Source organism: Anolis carolinensis, chromosome X (assembly GCF_035594765.1).
Source record: "Anolis carolinensis isolate JA03-04 chromosome X, rAnoCar3.1.pri, whole genome shotgun sequence".
In the NCBI taxonomy this organism is placed as follows: domain Eukaryota; kingdom Metazoa; phylum Chordata; class Lepidosauria; order Squamata; family Dactyloidae; genus Anolis; species Anolis carolinensis.
The window spans coordinates 9,360,929-9,378,752 of NC_085847.1; the positions used below are offsets into that span (position 1 = coordinate 9,360,929).

The window sequence follows — 17,824 nt, forward strand, 5'->3', positions numbered from 1 at the left end:
CATTTTTACAAAATTAAATATAAGAGTTTACCCTAACATTCAAACGAAAACATATGTTTTATTTATTTATTTATTTCAACTATTTATAACCCGCCCTTCTCACCCGAGGGGACTCGGGGCGGCTTATAAGTGGGAATTGATGCCGTTACACTGTTATACAATGAACTAAAACGTTAAACAGTCATAAAATACAATATACAAAGTTTAAAACAATGCAAAGTGCTTATGCCATTCATCCACCAGATCTTATACAAGAGCGTCGAAGCCAACACAACATTACACACAACAGACCCTGCACTTGTCCAAAACCCCTATCCCACACAAAATAAAACCCCATCCTAATCACCAGAGATGTTGATTAGCTCAGCCGGTGACCAATTTACGCAATAAAAAATTACGGGATTAAAACAGTTTGGGTCCAGGCTATTTAAGTAAGCACATCTCTACATATAAATCAACACTGTGGTCGGTGGAGGAGACCCTCCTCTCGGTCGCACCCCTGTCTCAAGTGGGGTTGGTGGGGACAAGAGAGGGGGCCTTCTCTGTGGTGGCCCCACCTCTGGAACTCCCTGCCCAAAGAAGTCAAAATAGTCTCCTCGAGGCTGCATTCTCGCATCCACCACTAGAGGGAGTCACGTGCCGTGTGGGGGCGGTGATGGAAAGGAGCGGAAGCCCCGCCCCTCGGTTTCCATGGCGACCGGCGAGCGTCCCGTGGCTTGGGCCTAGCTGGAAGCGGCGTGCCTCACCTCAGAGCGGGGTTGGGGCTCGTCGGCGCCGGCCATGGACGACGTGCGGGTGCAGTGGGTGGGCCAGCGCCTCAAGGCGGCCTTCAGCATCAAGGAGTCGGCCCCTTTCGAGGAGCTGCTCAACCGCTTTGACGGCGCCGAGGCCGAGCTGCTCCTGCATTTCCTCAACGTGGGCAGCGCGGGCCAGAAAGGGCAGGCCCTCGCCCTCTTCTTCCGTCAGGAGACCCGCCTCGACGAGGTCGACGTGGAAGTCGGTGCGTCGCCTCATGAGGGAAAAACAAAGCACCCACCCTCACAGACTCACCTCCTTTCCCAAAGGACTTCAACTCCCAGAAGCCTCCACAGTTCAGACAGCAGCCAGGAATTCTGGGAGATGAAGTCCAAAACACCCAAGGGAGCCAAGTGTGGTAGTACATTGCTTTGGCTCCCTCTCAGTCCAAAAGCAGGCCCACACTGTTGGGATGCTTGGCTCCCTTCCTTTTCCCTCAGTGTTTGCTGTAAAATAAACCTGTGGAGAGATATACAAAATACAGTAGAGTCTCGCTTATCCAAGGTTCTGTATTATCCAACGCAGTTTGCCTTTTACTAGTCAATGTTTTTGTAGTCAATTTTTCAATAAATTGCCAAATTTTGGTGCTAAATTCATAAATACAGTAATTATTACATAAAGTTATCTTGTGCTGAACTGCTTTTGTTCACTTTTTCTATCCATTTGTTGTAAAGCATGATGTTTTGGTGCTTAATTTGTAAAATCATAACCTAATTTGATGTTTAATAGGCGTTTCCTTAATCCCTCCTTATTATCCAACATTTTCGCTTATCCAATGTTCTGCCGGTCCATTTATGTTGGATAATTGAGACTCTACTGTACCTCCACGTTTCTTTTCTCTCCTTTCTTTTTCCTGAATATTTGACATATAGCGTTGCTGTGGGTTTTCTGGGCTGTATGGCCATGTTGCAGGAGCATTCTCTCCTGATGTTTCACCCGCATCTATGGCAGGCAACCTCAGAAGTTGTGAAGTCTGTTCGAAATGAGGCAGTGGGGTTTATATCCCTGTGGAATAATGTCCAGGGTGGGAGAAAGAACTCTTGCCTGTTTGAGACAAGTGTGAATGCTGCCATTGGCAAGCTAGATTAGCATTGAGTAGCCTCTCAGCTTCACAGCCTGGCTGCTTCCTGCCTGGAGGAAATCTTTGTTTGGGAGGTGTTAACTGGCACTCCGACAACACGTTTGACATACATATTCTCTACAAATGGCCATCGGGCAGACCTCGTACTTGATGGGACAAACCAATGGTTAGGCTATTTGGACAGAAATGGAAAAGACAAGCACAGGATTGTATATTTTGGCAAAGGGTCCAAAGGAGTGGATTGACGACAAATCAGATAGGATAGGATATTCTCCTTTCCCTTTTTTCTGGACATACCGTATATATTCTTCATTCCCTTTTTCCTGAATATTTGTCATTTATATTATCCTTTTTTTCATGAATAGTTGTCATATATACTCTCCCTTCCTTTTTTCCTAAAGATTTGTCATATATATTCTCCACTTCTCTGGCTTTGAACGGAGAAACATCCTTGTGAAGTAACTTCATATCTGCATTTTAATTGTAATATTTGTATCATATATTTTCTTTTTGTCCTAAAACAGAGATATCGTTTGAAGAGGCTCTTAGAGAAGCAGAAAGTCGTTCAGAGAAGCTGTATGGAGCTTCTTCCCTTTCCGTGTCAGGTGCAAGTACGTAAGAGGAAAGAAATGCGCAATAGCCTTGCTAGTAGTTGGAGACCTGTTAGGAATTGGCCCAAGACATTTTGATGTCTCAGGCAGAAAAACAACCGACTCTTCTTAAGTCTTGTTGAACTCTTTTCTTGTCTTTAATTTCATTTAGTCTGGCTATACCTTTTTTTTAAAGAGAAAAGTCGGAAAAGCAGAGTCACTCTGTCTGATGCCATGGGAAAACGTGTTACGCCTGGTCATTCTTCTGCGGGCTCCGTTGGGAAAAGCAGAACTGATTTGGCGCGTACGCCGGCTACAGAGGAATTAAAAGGTTTAATGGGTAAAGTAAGTCTCTTTATCTTCATTGTTGACTTTGAAGTGGACCAGAAATATGGACTTTGTTTCTTTTGAAAATTTAAGTGAGGAGGCCATGCTAATATATGAATCATGTGCTGAATTGCAGAGTAAGGAGTAAATGCAGTATATTTATTCATTAATCCCATTAAAAAACCATTGTTTCAGTTCTGTCTCCAGCCATGGTATTTTCCAGAGCTTTTGTTTGGAGGGATTTTACTGTTTCTTCATTGTAAATCAGGGCAGGGAACTTGTGGACCTCTAGTTATCCCAGACAGGGATTCAAATAAAGACAGTAGGGTAGCTCCTGGGTATCCTGTACTTATTTTAGAGCTCTTAAACAGATGTTATGTTACATTAGGCATCAGAATAGCCTGACTCCAAATACATGTGTCAGTGATAACAAAGATTGGTTTTTGGAAATTTTGGAAAACACTCCATGTGGATACCATTCTGCAGGAGACAACAGTTTGGAAAAATAACTATGAGTAGCTGTACTCTGAGTCATTCTAACTTTTCAAGTTTGTCGCCATCCATTTCAGAAAATCGTCAAACGGGAGGTGTACAATCAGTATTATCACATGGCTATGGCTGACTTCTCAGACGACTTTGTGGAGAACGACATTGTGTTTTTTCTCAGAGACACTTCAGGTATTTTGGGATGATTTATCCTGGAACCTTTTAGATGATAAGGAGTTTGGGGGCAAGGGTACCTGGTTCTTATGAGAGAAAGACTTGATGCCCACATCTTGAAATTTGGCGATACCCTTCTTGTCAATCTAGAAAAAGAGACTTCAACTGGTATCTCAAAAATATTTTTTCTGTTTTCTGTGGTGGTGAAAGATCAGATGTGAACCATATAATTTAACATGAATTTATAATTCAATTTTTAATCAAGGGCAGTGGATCAGAACTACTCCTTAAATCACCGTGTCTTTTTACTGTTCAGAAACTGTTACTGAACCAAATGACTTAATAGAAGCAAACGACGTTCTTCCAGAAGTCCTGGAGTACGGCATATTGAACGGTCATACTTTGGTGATGCTCAAGCAGCTCTTGGGATTGGTGAGAGGCTTGTGTTTGTTTCAAAATGTTTGGGTATGATTCTTTGCCTTTAATGGCTGCTTGTAACAGTATTAAAAGTTGCAAGTGAAATTAGCCATTTCCTGCAGAATGGAAGGTAGTGGAAACAAGTCCTGTTTTTTCAGGTCTTTCTGCCTGCAATGTGCCATAGCCAGTATCGAAAGGGTGACCCAGAAGCTGAAAAGTCACTGGCTGCAAGCCTACCATTTGTTGGGAGGATCTTGAGGTCATCAGGACTGGACAGCCTTCAAAACCTAAGGAATGAGTTCTTAATGAATATGCAGAAATTCCTAAACCATGTTCAGAGAACCATACTACAAATGGAAGGTAAGTGCTTCAAAGGCTCTTATCTGCAATTCGTCTTAATGAAGGGCCCAAATTTGGGCTTACATGTCTGTGTCACAGGTTATAGTAGACTGGTAGCCATAGGAAGGTGGATTTGCAATTTCTTTCCGGTTTTCTTGAACCGTGGAGTTGTGATTGAACGTTAAAGGGATGGATGGCAAGCTTTGGGCAGCTAAAGAGTTAAATAATGCTATGAAGTAAATGTGGAAAGATAATAAATCTAGAGCAGATGCTTCCTATGTTGCTCCCTGTGAATATAATCATAATGACAACAACAACAATTATTATTGTAATAAATTTATTACCCTCCTCTCCTTGCGGCTCAGTATATAATTGAAGCTAATGCCATTTTTATTCAACAGGGGAAATTAAGTTAAACATGCCCACCTTATGCTTAGACGGTGATTTGAATGAACTTGCCAGTGATCGGGATATTGTTGAAACGCTGGAAAACCTTGCAAATGGTTGGATTAAATTAATAACGTCAGCGGTTGAAGAACTAGCAAAAAAAGTCCCCCAGGTGAATTAATAACTTTATCAGAGCAAGTTGCATTCTTATTCCTCATTTTTCAGAAATATTACAAAAGTGGTCACCAAATGAGTATCATCTGCATGTATTGGACCAAACCCCACATCACCTCTAGTCGACATGGGTTCATGAAAAAAGAAAGCTTCAAGCTTTCTGAGAAATTATGGCATGGTGGCCGGCTTCTATTTCAATGTTCTGTGTCTTGTCTGATTTCCTCTTACTCTCAGGGGAATGGTCCACTTGCTGAAATAGAGCTCTGGCGTGAGAGAAGTGCCACTTTGAGTGCCCTTACCGAGCAAATCAGATTTCCAGCAGTCCGAAGGGTCTTGGAGGTGCTGGAGATTGCCAACACTGGAATTGTAGAAAATTTGCAAGTAGTTGTCAATGAACTAAGCAAGCACCAAGTGGAAGCGGTAGACAACGTGAGGTTCCTCTCCACTCTTCAGCGACACCTAAAGGTATGTGTGGCTTCTTGGGAGAGGTAGGGGGGAAGGTCTGTTTTTCCTTGAACGGGATCTCTGAGCAACTGGCATCTTAGAAATATTTATTTATTTTAACACAATATTTATTTGAAAAGCTACTCTAGTTTCTTGGAGACTTTCATTGTCTCCTCCAGGCAGGCGCAACCTCTTCTTCTTTCCTTCCTTTTTCATGTTTCTCTTGATTTACCATATTTGCCATCCCTTCCAAAGAATTTAACACACGGAACGAGCTTCAGCATTGTCCTGGATACGATCCCGTCGCTACTGAATGCCTTAAGGATGGTTTGGATTATTTCGCGGCATTACAACAAGGATGAAAGGATGATCCCCCTCATGGAGCGGATTGCTTGGGAGATTTCGGCGAGGGTCGCTAAAGTGGTGGATTTACGAACTTTATTCAAGTACGTAGGGTTTAATACGTGAATATACATTACATCCAGATACATTAGCGATATGTATCTTCTTCCTGGGATTTTTTTTTTTTTGCATTGCAGATGTGATGCTGGCTCCCTGCAAATCAGGAGCCAATCTTGGGCATATCCACTTCCTGCCCCTCTCTCTTCCCCTCTTTACTTTAAATTCTCCCTAATCTTAGTTTTAGTTAGGATTAAATCTAATTTGATTGTGTCTTTTTGTGGACCTGCAGAGAAGACAGACGACTTGCCAAACTCAAGATGAAAGAAGCTAAGCAAACACTTGAAATTTGGAAGGAGTGTTATTTTGACGTCCGTGCCAAAATTGAAGCTTCGGGAAGAGATGCACGGTGGGAATTCGATAGGAAGCGTTTGTTTGAAAGAACAGATTATATGGCTACAATTTGCCAAGACCTGTATAATGTCTTACAGGTAACAGCATATCTAGATTGTTGAAGAGTGAAGTTTGATCCACACTGGAGCCTGTGGTGCGGTGCCTGCTTTAATACTACTTATTGAGGACTTCTATTAGGATTCATGACTATAATGTAGCATTTTATTTGGAGCCTACTTTTGTGGCTTTGCATTTGGATAAGTGAATGGAGGCAGCAACATAGCGTCAAATTTATAGTCACTAAAATAACCTCTTCTCGCAATAGGTTATAGAGGAATTTTACAACATATTTGGTCCTGAATTGAAATCTGTCACGGGGGATCCAAAACGGATTGATGAAGTCTTGCAAAGAGTTGATGGCCTTGTCAGCCCTATGGAGGTTCTGACTTTTGATCCTTTCAACATCAGATGTGCAACTCAGTGGAAGATCACAATGGAGGAATTTAGGCTAGAAGTTGTGGTAAGAAAATGAGCTTTTGATTTATATTTCTTTGGCTTCTGGTGAAACGTTCTTGCCTATGTTCCTCCTAGAATAAGCAAAGTTTAATTGTCACATAAGCTCACTGCCCATGTACAGAGATAGAAAATGACAGCATGTCTTTGCTACAGTAATGCAATACTTTTTCTTGTGTTAGGGTTTGCATTCATGCTATTTGTTCATGAAATGGAATGTCATCCTTGCAATGTTCTGTTCTTTTAAATCACTTTGCTTAATTTTCAGGATATTGAAAAAGAAGCCAAGAACTTCATTGATGAGTCTTTTAAGACTCTTCGTTCTGCAGAAGCGGCCTTTGACATGCTCTTAAACTTCAAGCACATCCGCTCTCGGGAAACCATCAATAAGCAGATGATGATGAAATTCAATGACATTCTGGTGCAGTATGGTAAAGAGGTAATTTGCTGTTCCTTTCATCTCACCTTTGAGTATCCTTTGGCAATTCATGCAACAAGATCCCACCTCACAGTTTTACTTTGGTGCTTGTGGGACTGGTGATTCTTCTTATTCGCTGTCCCACTTTGCTTGTTGAGGTCTCCAATTCCACGTCCCTCTCACAGCTGCATTCTGATTGCTCATTGATTTTATTTTCCATTCACAGCTTGCCATAGTTAACAACCTCTTTGTCAATAAGCAAATGAATCCACCCTTGTGCAAGAATCATCCTCCAATGGCAGGGGCAATTTATTGGACACGGTCCCTTTTCTACCGTATCAAGCATACCATAATTCGATTCCAAGAAGTAGATGAACTTCTGAGTACTGAACGTGGAAGGGAGGTAAGTCTGAGTTTTTTTTCCCTATGAGTTTTCTTATATGTGAATGACAGCACTTCAGTGAATCAGAATAGTGGGGATATAGTTGTGAGCTGGAAAGTTGCTGAATAATTTGGTCACTTCTGCTTTAAAAGTGTTTCTGTAAGGTTGTCTGACAGCTTCTTTGGACAAAAAAAGGGAGAAGGGATCCAAGCGTTTTCAAGAACCACAAATGAGCAAGCAAACAATTGAAAATTTAGAGCAGTAATTTGAAAATGTGTATTTCAGGTGAAACAAAAATATCTTGAAGTGGCAAAGAAGATGAAAGAATATGAAGATCAGAAATACGAGCTATGGAGAGAGACAACAGAAGAAAAACTTCCCCTCCTGTTGAAAAAGACTCTGCTTGCTAAAGTTCATCCTTCTGGAGCTATTATTCAGTCAAATCCAGAGTCCCTGGAGCAGGTAGCTTTAAAGCATTTCTTGTACACATCCCGTGTACTTTCTGGAAGCGATGCTTTTGAAAACAGGTCCATAAATTGTGTATCCTTTTATGGTAAGACATTTTTCTCCTTGGTGTAATGGTTAATCTCCTTGAATACAGGGCCCGTATTTTGAGGACACAGAGACTGGAGAAAAAACGACACGTTTTACAGTCAACTTTTCTCCCAAGCTTCGAGAGATCATCAATGAAACAAAGTACATGGAACACCTGGGGTTTCCTGTGCCCGAAATAGCAAGGAACGTGGCCTTACAGGAGGACAGATTACTCAGGTAAGGATAGATTGTAAACTTGCTCTTGTCAGAATGAAAGGAAGCCATTAGCAGAGGACCATATCCTGGTTAAGTTATTCCATCCATTTAATTTGATAAGTTTATGCAATAAAGTCCTGAGTCTTTGATACGTCATTCGTAATAATAATAATAATAATAATAGTAATAATAGTAATAACGATGATTATGGTGATGTTTAAATGAGACTATTCTTAGCAGTTTCCTTGTGCCTCTCTTTTTAGAAATACAGACAACCTCAGACATATGTTGGATCGTTATCACCACTTGATATCAACTCTGAATGAAGCAGAGGCTCAGCTTGTGGAAGATCACGTTCAAGACCTTTGGCGAGTTTTCAGATCTGGTTACAAGAGGCTCAACTGGAACTCTTTAGGTAATACAGCTTATCTTGTAAAATACGTTTTGAAGGTAATAATTTTATTTATTTATTTTATTCCAAAGATTTCTATGGCACCTTTTTCCCAGAGCGGACTCAAGGTGGCTCACAACATGTATTAAAAAAATACATACAAATATTAAAACCATTAATTAAAACCCATGTGTAATCTTCAATAATGCTTACAACGGTCCATGGTTTAAACATTAAAGATAAAACAGTCTGAAATTCTCATATTTCAGTGTCCATAAAGTGCCTGGCTTCAGTTAAAAGCTGCTTTGAAGAGGAAAGCCTTAACCCCTTTCCTAAATGTCATGAGGGTGGGAACCGATCTAATTTCCTCGGGAAGTGAGTTCCACAACTCAGGAGCCAAATTTAAACTTAGGAGTTTAAATTTTCAGTTTAAACTTGGCAGAACTTTATGTCAGCTTCTTTTGTTGTTCCTTTCTGTAAAGAAAACAGTAATTTTTTCGTGTCAGGAGCGACTTGAGAAACTTTTAAAATATTTTGAGCTTCCTTGAGAGCTTGATAGGTGGGATTGAAATATATGTAGCATGTGTGTACATACACATTCACAGAGAAAAACTGTAAAACTGAGTAAAGACAAAACAGTGACCTGGGCAACCTTTGTTTCAAAGGCATTACGGATTACATTGCACGGTGTACACTGGCCATTGGCAAGTTTGAATCCCTTATTCATCAGATCCACAAGAATGCTGAAGACATATCCAATAAACTTTTAATAATAGAGACAACCAATCTGTTCAAAAGCCCACCTTCCACAGATGAAGATTATCTTCCAGGTATGTATGTCCATTGTTTATCATGTCACCAATCTCATAAAGCTTTTAGTATAGTGGAAAAGAGTCTAGCTGCCACTGGAGTTTGTTTCATAGTCTTTTCTCCTTCATGGAGGATAGAGTGTCTAAGTATGGCATTGGATATATATATATATATATATAAGCAAATAGTATTAGCTACTTTCTCTGGAAATTGATCAGGAAGATGCAGAATTCTCTATCTTAAATCATGAGTCAGTCCCCTGATCCTTGTTTACCACTGGTTTGTGGTTTGGTCAATATCTGCTGTTTCTCTGAAAGGGAAAATCAATGAACTAACAGACTTTCTCGGTAGGAATATGGTATATCCAGGAGGATGGCTACTTCGTTCAGCAATGTTTCGGAAGTTAAATAGTCTGTTAGGACCTTTCTATATGGACTTATTTGCTTCTTTAAAAAGCATTTGTCTATGAATGGATACAGTTCAAAGGCTTGGACTTTGAGAGGCAATAGTTAAAGGAAAGGGGTTCTTGAAGGAATTCTTGGAGTTCTATAAACCATTTTGGCTTCACAATGCCAGTTGACACAGAAAATATTGGGTAAAACTTGGAGGACCTTTACAAAATGTGCTTATTAGGACTATTTAGAAGGTATATTAGCACAGGAGATGAAGACATTTGTCAATATTGATTTGTTGTGGCAAGACTAATAATTGCTAAATCATGGAAGGGGAAAAAAGAGTGAACTATTAAAGACTGGAGAGATAGATTATTAGATTATATTCAAACAGTTTACATTTTCTTTATTTTTTGTACACTCGCATTTGACAGGGGTAAAAGAATACTTTGAATATGTTAAGCATGAAAGATCCAGAGATATTGACCACATGGCTCGCAAGTACATTTCTATCGGTCCCCTGCTGACAAAAATGGAGGGGCTGGTTTCGAATACAAATACTGGCAGAGCCCCGAGACTGGTTCATTATTATGCCTATTGGGAAAAGAAAATCTATCAGAGCCTGACAAACCTTGTCCTGAAGTAAGTTTACTCTCATCAATTCTTTCTGCTTCTGTCTGAATTATTTCTCCCAGGAGACCAGTCTGATTTAGTTTTTCCCCATACAGGAATCTGCAGTCTTTCAATGCAGCAGTGTCAAGGCATACTCCACTTTTTCAAACAGAAACCATCTTATCTGCTCCTGAGATCCTCCTCCAGCCAAATGCAAATGAAATTGAAAAAATGTGTATGCACTGCATCCGAGATTGTGTGGATGTTACCAAGGTGAGAATTATGGGATCAGTTCTGATCCTGTTGGGGCAGAAATGGGAACGGGGATGATTGACTTATAAGATGGTAGTACCTATCTTTCAGTCATGAGGGATGCAGCTAGGTATACTTTGTACAGGTTTGCAGATGAGAAAAAACCATGCAGACGATGCAGTTTGTATTATTTTGTGCAATGGTTGTGTGCTTGTGAGTCATTTCTGACTTTGTTGATCCAAAGACAGGGTTTTCTTGGCAAGAGTTGCCTTACTTACCTCTCAGATTGAGAGAGTGACACTTGCTCAAGATGACCCAGTGGGTTTCCGTGGCTGTATCGATGCAGAAAAATCTCAAGGAGGAAGGAGAACAGAATGTGACATACTGAGAAAGTTTGAAGAGTCTAGGGCAAGAGTGTCAAACTCATTGTCAGAGTCCAGCATCGGGAGGGCCACATAAAATGACATGGTAGGCTGAATTCGGCCCATGGGCTTTGCATTTGGCAAATGTGGTCTAGGTGAAGTGGAAGAGAAGCAGGCTAAGGGTTTCAGTTGATTTTGAGGACAGCATCTCCTTCTTTTGTCATTCTTATTGTTTTCAAATCTGAGTTTCTGTAAAGCTTATCCATGACTTTTTTTCTCCCGTATAGCAATTTGTTCGTTGGATGCACGGCACCTGTATTGACTGCCCACCACAGCAAACCCCCGATAATGAGACGGTCATCTTTAGCTTTTTTAGCGATATCTCCCAGAACCCTTTAATCATTGAACAGGCCATCCTTATTACTCAGAACATGCACAAGATCCTGAGCTCTCTGACGAAATACTTAAACCGTTGGAAGCGGTATCGCCCTTTGTGGAAACTGGACAAAGCCATTGTCATGGAGAAGTTTGCCGCCAAAAAGCCAGCCTGTGCCGTCTTTGACGAGAAGTTGCAGTTCTACACAAAGGTTGCCGTAGAAGTGATGCAGCAGCCCATGGTTAAAGATGAGAAGTGTGTTCGCCTTGCGCTTGCGCCTTTGGCTATTACACTGCAAGAAAATGCCAAAGGCTGGGTGAGTTCGCTTGGGAAGCTGCTCAATGAATCAGCCAAAGAGACACTTTACAACCTCCAAGAAAACGTTGAGGTAGGAGATTTTTCAAGGGACCATTAGTTGTCTATAAAATGCACACTTAAATTTACACAATGGGATGGGATGGATGAAGGAATGGAAACAGATGTGTGTAGAAAGACTCTGGATGCTACTTATATTTACATGGCATTGGCATGTTGAGCCCAGTGGTTCTGTTTTGAAAAAGTAGTAGGTGAGGGCTGGCTCTCAACTGCAGGTTTCTCGGGATCTACATTTGTATTTATCACAATAAATGATCACTTCATATTTCCATCCACAGAAGTCTCCCTGATGTTTCTTAAAATTTTTCACTTCCTAGAGATTATCCCATAACCTCGCAACACCTCCCAATACCTTGCCAGATCTCAAATTTGTCCTGGGCACCATTGCCGAGATCAAAGACATGTCTCTGGAAGTGGAGCTCGAATATTTGGATATTCAGGAAAGATACCGCACCCTTGCAATGTACAACATTCCAGTAAGTGAGATTTCATTGAACTCAGTCCAAGCTCCACTGTTTGTACGTCTGAATGATAACATATTCATAGTCCAACATTCTTTTTCCTTTCTTATTGTAGTGGACTAGGGGTTTGGTGCTGTTTGAAAGCAGTAGCAGAATGAAGGGATAGAGTTTCTTCTGTTGGTGCTACCCTGTTAAGACCAGAATCCTTTGACATATCTCTCTATAACTTAATACAATTTCTCCACTGTAGACAACAGAAGAAGAACGTTTGCTGGTGGATAAGATAAAGCAGATGTGGGACACACTTTTTTCGGATGCAACCACAGTTGACCACAGCCTTGGGAGTATCAAAAAGACCTTTACTGAGGTACTGCCACTTTCACCCACATGATAATGAAAATGCATATGGAAAACAAATAGCAGTTTTAATATGGATTACTTTCTTTCTAGATCACAAGAACCCAGATTTCAAATTATAGTAAGGAAATTGATGATTTCTACCAAAGATTTATTACCGAAGGTCCTGGTTCTGTTGGTGACAATCTTGATAAAGGTAAGAGAGTATGTGCCAGTATTCATTAGACAGTTTGAAATGGAATGTGGAAAAGTTACTTTTATGGGCCTGTTGTGCCCAGCTGTGGGTTCTGGGAGTTGTAATCCCCAAAAGTAAAAATTGAAAGCCTGGTGGAAAATGCCACTGGGGCCATAATGCCTATAGCCTTAAACCCTCTCCTATAATAGGAGATTTCAAATTGTATTGTTTTTCAGATTGTGAGGTGCTTTGCGTCTTGATCCACAGAGAAAAGCAAGGTGGTGGTGGTGGTGGTGGTGGTGGTGGTGGTGGTGATGATGATGATGATGATGATGATGATGATGATGATAATAATAATAATACTTTTTTTGTTCTCTGCAGGGTTAGAGCTTATGGTGATTTTTGAAAAAGAACTGGAGAAACATGAGAAAAATCGGCAAGAGCTGGCAAATGCCGAGAAGCTGTTTGACCTTCCAATCACCATGTATCCCGATCTCATTAAAATCCAGAAGGAGATGAAGGGACTAAGGCAGATCTATGATATCTATAAGATGCAACAGGCAAGTGTTTTTTGAAAAGAGATGTTTAGTCCTGGGGATTGGAAGTTAGCAGTGGCAAGTAACCTAAATATTTGCAGATTTATTGAGATTTATTGAGACAAATGTGATGTTGTCTGCTGGGTATGATGAAAGGAGATGTTTCCTAAGAGGTATTTCCGCCTTGTTCTAGACTGCTAAAGACGAATGGTCTCAGACACTGTGGGTGAACCTCAACGTGCAAGTGCTGCAGGAAGGGATTGAGGGGTATCTGAAATCCCTTCGCAAACTACCCAAACACGTTCGAAGTATGCCTGTGGCTTATCACCTGGAAGTGAAGATGAAATCTTTTAAGGACTCGATTCCTTTGCTGTTGGATTTGAAGAATGAGGCATTAAGAGAGAGGTCTGATTCCAATTCACTTGCTCTTGGTTCTCTGTGCATTCTGAAGCCAAACATCTAGACATGATATATTTTGTATATCACTTCTACATTCTACACATAACCAAAGCTGCAACTATTTTCTTATCTGCTGTTCTAGAAGTTGGGCCCATTCCAGTATATATAATAATATTAAAATAGCCTGTCAGAATTGTTAAATTGGTGAATACAAGGGGCAAGACTTTCTTGGTGCTGAACCCACAGTTTAGAAACTCTTTACACTTTGGAAGGTGTTTTTAACAGTTAGAAAACTTGCCTCTCCTATGAATTTAATACCGTCTCCACTCTTTTGTTTGCATTACTTTGACTAATATAGACTTGGGACCAGGTAATGCCAAGGTAAGGTAGCTTTCCACCCTGAAAATGAAAGTTGAACTAAATCACCTTATCTGCCAAATCTGCCAACTTCTTTCAGGCACTGGAAAGAACTGATGAATCGAACAGGTACATCTTTCGATATGGCAACCGAAACATTCACTCTGGAGAACATGTTTGCCATGGAGCTGCACAGACACACTGATGTTATCAATGAGATTGTTGGTTGTGCTGTCAAAGAGCTCAGCATCGAAAAGGTATATTTCCCTTATGCAACTCCTCTGCTCCTGAGGCCCTTCTGGCAATAATTTGAGCTTACGAGTTTGTGAACATTTAAAAAAAAATTTCTTGCAGGGAGTGAAGGAAATTGTAGATACCTGGGAGAATATGAAATTTACCGTGCAAAGGTACTTCAAAGGCACCCAGGAACGGGGCTTCATTTTGGGAGCGGTAGATGACATCATTCAAATCTTGGATGACAATGCTGTCAATCTCCAAAGTATCTCTGGAAGCCGCTTTGTCGGTCCTTTCCTGACAACAGTGCACAGTTGGGAAAAAACACTCTCCTTAATTGGAGAAGTGATTGAGGTAGGTAACGAAAAGGCAAACCATTTTGTGAGTGGTTTTGTAGCCATGTATAGTTTCCTGTTGATAGGTTGTATATTTGCTCCTTATTATTATTAGTTTAAAAAAAGAAACTCAAAGCGGCTTTCAGTAAAACCAACACAGTACAGTTCAAAACCTAAAAATATGCAAACATTAAAATAGAATTAAATATTAACAATATTAAAAAATAAACAGTTCAAAACATTTTTTACAAATGTTTGACTTCCCCAGGTCTGGATGATAGTTCAACGAAAATGGATGTACCTAGAAAGCATCTTCATTGGTGGAGACATACGTTCTCAGTTGCCTGATGAAGCTAAAAAATTCGACAACATTGATAGGATATTCAAAAGGGCAAGTAGACACACGTTTAAAGGCTCATTGAAGCAAATAATATTAATTGCACACATGGTTTTAATGCATACTCATACATGCATATTTTTACACACCTCTTAATGTTGTAACACACGGGACTTAGTATTGGTACGTCTTGTCATCTGCAGATAATGGGAGAAACAGTCAAAGAGCCTGTGATAAAGAGGTGCTGTGAAGCTCCAAATCGTCTTTCGGACCTACAGAATGTGAGCATTGGCTTAGAAAAGTGCCAGAAAAGCTTGAATGATTATCTGGATTCCAAGAGAAACGCTTTCCCCAGATTCTTCTTCATATCAGATGATGAGCTCCTCAGCATTTTGGGCAGCAGTGACCCACTCTGTGTCCAGGAACACATGATCAAGGTAGATGGATGAACGACCCCAGCACCAGTTCAAAGCCTTTGAGTTCTGCCTCTCTGCTGTAGTGGAATTTCACAATGGCGATGCAGCTTTATCACCTCCCCTCTTGTCATATTTCAGATGTATGACAACATCGCCTCTCTAAGATTTCATGATGAGGAAGGCGGTACAAAGATAGCCACTGCTATGATCTCAGCTGAAGGTGAAGTGATGGAGTTCCGGAAATCGGTTGTAGCTGATGGCCGAGTGGAGAACTGGATGACGTCTGTGCTTGTGGAAATGAGGAGAACCAACAGACTTATTACAAAAGAAGCCATCTTTCGGTACTGTGAGGACAGGAGCAGGTAAGATGATCAAATCCAGCACATCAGGTTAAAAGTAAGTTGATACATTCACATCAGCACTTCAGGCTTTGCTTTTGCTCTCCCGCTGTCTGCCCTGAAAGTGATGGCAGTGTCAAAAGCCAGCAGGTGCTATATAGATTGTAGACCTCATATATAGTGCTGTTCCATCCCTGGAATTTTGCTTTTGCCTTAGAGTTGACTGGATGTTGATGTACCAAGGCATGATGGTGCTGGCGGCCAATCAGGTCTGGTGGACCTGGGAGGTGGAAGATGTTTTTCGGAAAGTGAAAATGGGAGAAAAACAGGCCATGAAAAACTATGCCACAAAGATGCACCAGCAAATCGACTCAGTCGTAACACGGATCACCAAGCCCCTTAGTAAAAATGACAGGAAGAAATACAACACTGTTCTCATCATTGACGTCCACGCAAGGGATATAGTGGATACGTTTGTCAGAGACAGGTAACTGAAGGCTCCACAACAGGGATTAGAATCGTGTAGCCTTCCAGATGTTGCTGAATACAAGTTCCAGGACTCCTAGACAGCATTGCGAATGGGGAGGAATCCTGGGAGTTGCAATTCGACATCATTGGGAAGACTGTATCATTCCTACATTTCTAGAAGCTGGACAGATAAATATAATTGTTGTAATAGGTGTTGTCATAGTCCTAGATACCTCAATTTTAACACAAGAATATTGGCATCTTTGTGCTCTTGCCTCGAAGCACTTTATAACCATACTATTGCACTTTAGTTTAAATGGCCCCTCCATGCTATCCCCCTCCATCAAATTGGTGGTCCATTTTATTTTATTATATTTTTACTCGTTGGGGTCCATCTTATTTTATTATATTGTTACTCGGTGGCGGGATAGAAAAATAAAGTTACTTACTTACTATCAGTACTTGTGATTGTGTGGGATAGAAATGAAATAATTATTATAATAAGAGTAATTATAATAAGAGCTATGTGGGTGTCTGTAATGCTTCCCTTCCTTTCCCTTCCTCTTTCCAGCATAATGGAAGCCCGAGAATTTGAGTGGGAGAGCCAACTGCGCTTTTATTGGGACCGAGAGCCCGATGAACTTAACGTGCGACAATGCACTGGCACCTTTTCTTATGGTTATGAATACATGGGTTTAAATGGTCGGCTGGTCATCACGCCGCTCACAGACCGGATATATCTAACACTCACACAGGTGAACTGGAAAAATTCATTTTCTGCTGGCTTCAGATCCCTTGAAAAAATGGAATATATTTATGCAGCATAAAATCTCTCCTTTCCAGCCTCACTTTTCTGTCTTCTTTCCCCCACAAAGGCCTTATCCATGTATTTAGGAGGAGCTCCGGCAGGCCCAGCAGGAACAGGAAAGACTGAGACAACCAAGGATCTTGCCAAAGCATTGGGCTTGCTTTGTGTAGTCACCAACTGCGGAGAAGGCATGGACTTCAAGGTAGGAATATCAACTTGGTGTTCTGCTGCTGCACTCTCTCTTTAATAGTTAAAATCTCCTTTTTGCATCCGTAGACATAGTATTGCAAACTTGGGCTCTGGGTACAGAATATTACTATAAAATGGTATGGAAGTAATATTCATATCAGTGCTTTGTCCTTTTTTTGCTTCTAGGCAGTTGGCAAAATTTTCTCTGGCCTTGCTCAGTGTGGAGCCTGGGGTTGCTTTGATGAATTCAATCGGATCGATGCTTCTGTTCTTTCAGTTATCTCCTCACAGATTCAGACTATTCGAAATGCTCTGATAAACCAACTGAAGACATTTCAGGTAAAGGACAGAATAATTGTACAGAAAGGGTTAGATGTGTAACTGTCTCGGCACATCTGAGTTGGGGCAGTGGGATCCAGCAGGAGGCTTCTTGTCTTTAGTTATGCAAACATTGGATCTTTACTTTGGGTTTTTTGTTTCAGTTTGAAGGGCAAGAAATTTCTCTGGATCCTCGAATGGGAATTTTCATCACCATGAATCCTGGCTACGCAGGCCGTACTGAGCTCCCCGAGTCTGTAAAAGCTCTTTTCAGACCTGTAGTTGTAATTGTGCCAGACCTCCAGCAAATCTGTGAAATCATGCTGTTTTCTGAAGGGTTTCTTCTGGCAAAGGTAGACCAATGCATTCACAAAACTATATTCATATACAGTTTGTGGTTGATGTGCATGAGATGTGTTTTGTGAGACCCGTGTTCGTAGATGTGAATAAGCATGAG

General features: G+C 40.9%; 1 protein-coding gene across 2 annotated transcripts in view; it reads left to right on the plus strand.

The window, feature by feature from the left end:
• The first annotated feature begins 709 nt into the window (after positions 1-709).
• dnah10 (dynein axonemal heavy chain 10) overlaps positions 710-17,824 on the plus strand; it is a 41,338-nt gene continuing 24,223 nt past the window's right edge. Inside the window, exons 1-35 of one of the 2 annotated variants that reach the window (XM_008113677.3) lie at positions 710-1,000; positions 2,401-2,487; positions 2,663-2,811; positions 3,363-3,471; positions 3,770-3,885; positions 4,029-4,230; positions 4,611-4,768; positions 5,005-5,235; positions 5,470-5,660; positions 5,906-6,104; positions 6,332-6,526; positions 6,788-6,958; positions 7,164-7,340; positions 7,605-7,781; positions 7,921-8,090; positions 8,333-8,484; positions 9,126-9,290; positions 10,097-10,304; positions 10,391-10,547; positions 11,176-11,652; positions 11,957-12,115; positions 12,351-12,467; positions 12,551-12,653; positions 13,014-13,192; positions 13,362-13,573; positions 14,025-14,181; positions 14,279-14,512; positions 14,762-14,884; positions 15,034-15,267; positions 15,385-15,608; positions 15,802-16,071; positions 16,624-16,807; positions 16,928-17,062; positions 17,236-17,388; positions 17,532-17,720. In XM_008113677.3, coding sequence (XP_008111884.1) covers positions 781-1,000; positions 2,401-2,487; positions 2,663-2,811; positions 3,363-3,471; positions 3,770-3,885; positions 4,029-4,230; positions 4,611-4,768; positions 5,005-5,235; positions 5,470-5,660; positions 5,906-6,104; positions 6,332-6,526; positions 6,788-6,958; positions 7,164-7,340; positions 7,605-7,781; positions 7,921-8,090; positions 8,333-8,484; positions 9,126-9,290; positions 10,097-10,304; positions 10,391-10,547; positions 11,176-11,652; positions 11,957-12,115; positions 12,351-12,467; positions 12,551-12,653; positions 13,014-13,192; positions 13,362-13,573; positions 14,025-14,181; positions 14,279-14,512; positions 14,762-14,884; positions 15,034-15,267; positions 15,385-15,608; positions 15,802-16,071; positions 16,624-16,807; positions 16,928-17,062; positions 17,236-17,388; positions 17,532-17,720 — 6,384 coding nt within the window. In that variant the 5' untranslated portion in view covers positions 710-780. The remainder of the gene's footprint in view (positions 1,001-2,400; positions 2,488-2,662; positions 2,812-3,362; positions 3,472-3,769; positions 3,886-4,028; positions 4,231-4,610; positions 4,769-5,004; positions 5,236-5,469; positions 5,661-5,905; positions 6,105-6,331; positions 6,527-6,787; positions 6,959-7,163; positions 7,341-7,604; positions 7,782-7,920; positions 8,091-8,332; positions 8,485-9,125; positions 9,291-10,096; positions 10,305-10,390; positions 10,548-11,175; positions 11,653-11,956; positions 12,116-12,350; positions 12,468-12,550; positions 12,654-13,013; positions 13,193-13,361; positions 13,574-14,024; positions 14,182-14,278; positions 14,513-14,761; positions 14,885-15,033; positions 15,268-15,384; positions 15,609-15,801; positions 16,072-16,623; positions 16,808-16,927; positions 17,063-17,235; positions 17,389-17,531; positions 17,721-17,824) is intronic. The other variant, XM_062958673.1, reaches the window with a different exon arrangement.